At 42.0% G+C, this 3,133-nt stretch overlaps 1 protein-coding gene across 1 annotated transcript in view; it reads left to right on the plus strand.

The window, feature by feature from the left end:
- The first annotated feature begins 212 nt into the window (after window positions 1-212).
- The window catches only part of LOC108731885 (uncharacterized), a 7,677-nt gene continuing 4,756 nt past the window's right edge, over window positions 213-3,133 (plus strand). The window contains exons 1-4 of the mRNA XM_018462436.1: window positions 213-783; window positions 866-1,388; window positions 1,803-1,920; window positions 2,002-2,339. Coding sequence (XP_018317938.1) covers window positions 341-783; window positions 866-1,388; window positions 1,803-1,920; window positions 2,002-2,339 — 1,422 coding nt within the window. The 5' untranslated portion in view covers window positions 213-340. The remainder of the gene's footprint in view (window positions 784-865; window positions 1,389-1,802; window positions 1,921-2,001; window positions 2,340-3,133) is intronic.

Consider the following 3,133-nt stretch of genomic DNA (forward strand, 5'->3'; position numbering starts at 1 on the left):
CGAATTATTGTCTGTTGAACGCAACCACTGATGCCAACCCTATAAAAGTACATGTATCCTTTAGTTTATTTAACCATAAGCTTATGAAAGAGTACGATTAGTTAACTTTCAGGTTATGGTTAATTTGACCTTTTGGTTAATCACATATTGTGAAAATGGGCCTAAGAGCATAAACACTAAGAATATTGAAATATACCGATACACCGATTTGCGCGAGTGGTACGAGCGACACGTCATCGAGCCCACGTTGGCGTCGCTCGAAGAGTTCCAAGAACGCGACAGCGGATGGGCATTGTCACAAATCCCCAACTTGACAGTGAACGTGAATAAATTAAATCCCATGCGCGCGAGATGCCACATCAAAGTGCCGCGGGAAATAGCAATGAAACGAGCGGTGATCAGTGTGTGTACGATGGACAATGCGTGTTTCGCGTGGTCGGTGATCGCCGCTCTGCACCCGACTGCAAAGCATACGGAACGAAAGTCATCGTATCCACATTATACAACAGTGCTGAATCTCGCGGGTATCGAGTTTCCGATGAATTTAAAAGACATTAAAAAATTTGAACGATTGAACGCGATGTCGATCAACGTGTATGGCATCGAAGATAAGCAGATCCTTCCTCTACGGCTCACAGGCGATAAAAAGAAGAAGCACGTGAACATGCTGTATCTCCAAGATCCACACGACGACAGTCTCGGCCACTTTGCGTGGATAAAAAATCTGTCGCATCTCGTTAGCTCTCAAATCTCGAAAAAGGAACACAAGAAATTGTTCTGCGACCGATAAGTATACATGAAAAAAAATTATAATCTTAAAATAACAATAACAATATTAGTAATAATTTATACGTTTTTTCTCTTTCAGATGTCTGCACTACTTCGGTTCAGCCGAAAAGTTGCAGTTGCACACAGTAGACTGCGGAAAAATGAACGATTGCGCCATCAGACTGCCGAGCGAGGACGACAAATGGCTCGAATTCGGCAACAACTGCAATAAGGAGCGCATTCCATTCATCGTCTACGCCGACTTGGAGTGTGTTCTGCGGAAGACGGAACCCAACAAGGAAAACGCGTCATATACATATCAACAGCACGAGGTATGTAGTATAGGCTACTACGTACGTTGCTCGTACGACGACGCATTATCGTCGTATCGGTTCCGTCGCGATGAAGACTGTATAGCGTGGTTCGCGCGTCAACTCCAAGACTTGGCGCATCACGTGAAAGATATTGTATCCGCCAACGTGCCTATGGAAACGTTGTCTAAGCAGCAATGGGAGACATACCGTAACGCGACGCGTTGTCACATTTGCGAAAAATCATTCGCGCCGGAAGATACGCTGGTCCGCGATCATTGCCATCTCACCGGTAAATACGGTGGTCCAGCACATTCGAATTGCACTCTTAATTACAAAAATTCTTTTTATATTCCTGTTGTGTTTCATAATTTATCGGGGTACGACGCACACTTTATAATTAAAGAAATTGCTAGCGTGTACGAAGGACAAATAAATGTCCTTCCGATAACGAAGGAAAAATACATATCGTTTACCAAACATGTAAATAGTACTAAAGACAAAAATGAAAATAATTTTCAGAAAAATTATATAAAAATACGGTTTATAGATTCTTACAAATTTTTAAGTGCGAGCCTCGATAAATTGACGTCGTATCTCGATAAGGATAAATTAAAAATCGTACGTTCCGAATTTTCAACACTATCGAACGAAGAATTTGAATTACTCACGCGAAAAGGCGTATTTCCGTATAAGTACGTTGACTGCGTCGAAAAATTGCAGGACACGCGCTTACCACCTCGCGAATCATTTTACACTTCCTTGACGGGCGATACCGTATCCGAGAGCGATTACGCTCATGCCGCGAACGTCTGGCAGCGATTTTCCATCCAAACGCTCGGTGAGTAGAGTGATCTGTACTTGAAAACCGATGTCTTGTTGTTGGCCGATATTTTCGAAAATTTTCGCGAAAGTTGTGTAGAGAGTTATGGTCTTGATCCTGCACATTACTATACATTGCCCGGTTTTACATGGGACGCCATGCTAAAACACACACATGCAAAATTTGAACTTCTCACCGACATAGATATGGTTCTGTTCATTGAGCGCGGTATACGCGGCGGCCTCAGTCAATGTTCAGGTAGATACGCGCAGGCCAATAACAAGTATATGTATTCGTATGACCCATCGAAACCGTCGTCATACTTAATGCACTACGAAGTTAACAATCTATATGGATGGGCGATGTGTCGACCATTGCCATACGTTGAATTTCAATGGGTCAAAGACATTGCGAACTTTGACGTAAAAAAAAAAAACGTAAGTACGAATGTAAAAACGTATGTATGAACGTCTGTAAGAATGTACGTATCCGAAACATCGACGCTTTTCTTAAACGCATCGTGACATGTTACCGATCTGACAGTATATATAGACAGTGTATAAAGTTTTTTTTTCATTCATGCGTAAGCTTCAGTTACGAGCGTTAAGGCATGGACAAAGTAAAAGAATATATACGTGGAAAATCGATCGAGCACAAGGGATATCGTCGCTTGTTACAAAGTCCACCAAGTCCTCCACCATCGAAGGAAAAAGCTAGATATTCGGAATGTCCTGGGGAAAAAGCATCATCATCGAAGGAAAAAGTTAGATATTGGGAATATCCCGGGGAAAAAGCATCATCGTCGTCATCAACGTCATCAAAATATAAACCATAATGTATATACGTATAAACATAGATAAACTCGCGGACAAAGGAAATACGTTATAAAACGTGTCGCGACACGTTCGCAATTCTTGGAAATAGGGGGAGGCTATCCCCTCTTCGATTTCAGATCATGTTCATACATCACAATTTACGTGGATGCTATCAGTCTTGCGATATCCGCTTGTAAGAACGGTTAAAAAATGTTCTCCACCAAAGAAAGCAGCGCATCGTACGATGCGAAGAAGGAATGTAACGCGTAAGTTTCAACATTCTGTATACAAAAAAACGTTTTTCAACATTATTTACAACGTAATTGCATTACACAGCATGAAGCGTCGCGCGGTGCGCTTACTGAGCAGACGTTACGACTTGACGGCTACGGGCTACAAGTATTTGGAAATTGGCA

This window comes from Mycetomoellerius zeteki, unplaced genomic scaffold, assembly GCF_001594055.1.
Source record: "Mycetomoellerius zeteki isolate Tzet28-1 unplaced genomic scaffold, Tzet1.0 scaffold1405, whole genome shotgun sequence".
NCBI classification, from domain to species: Eukaryota; Metazoa; Arthropoda; class Insecta; order Hymenoptera; family Formicidae; genus Mycetomoellerius; species Mycetomoellerius zeteki.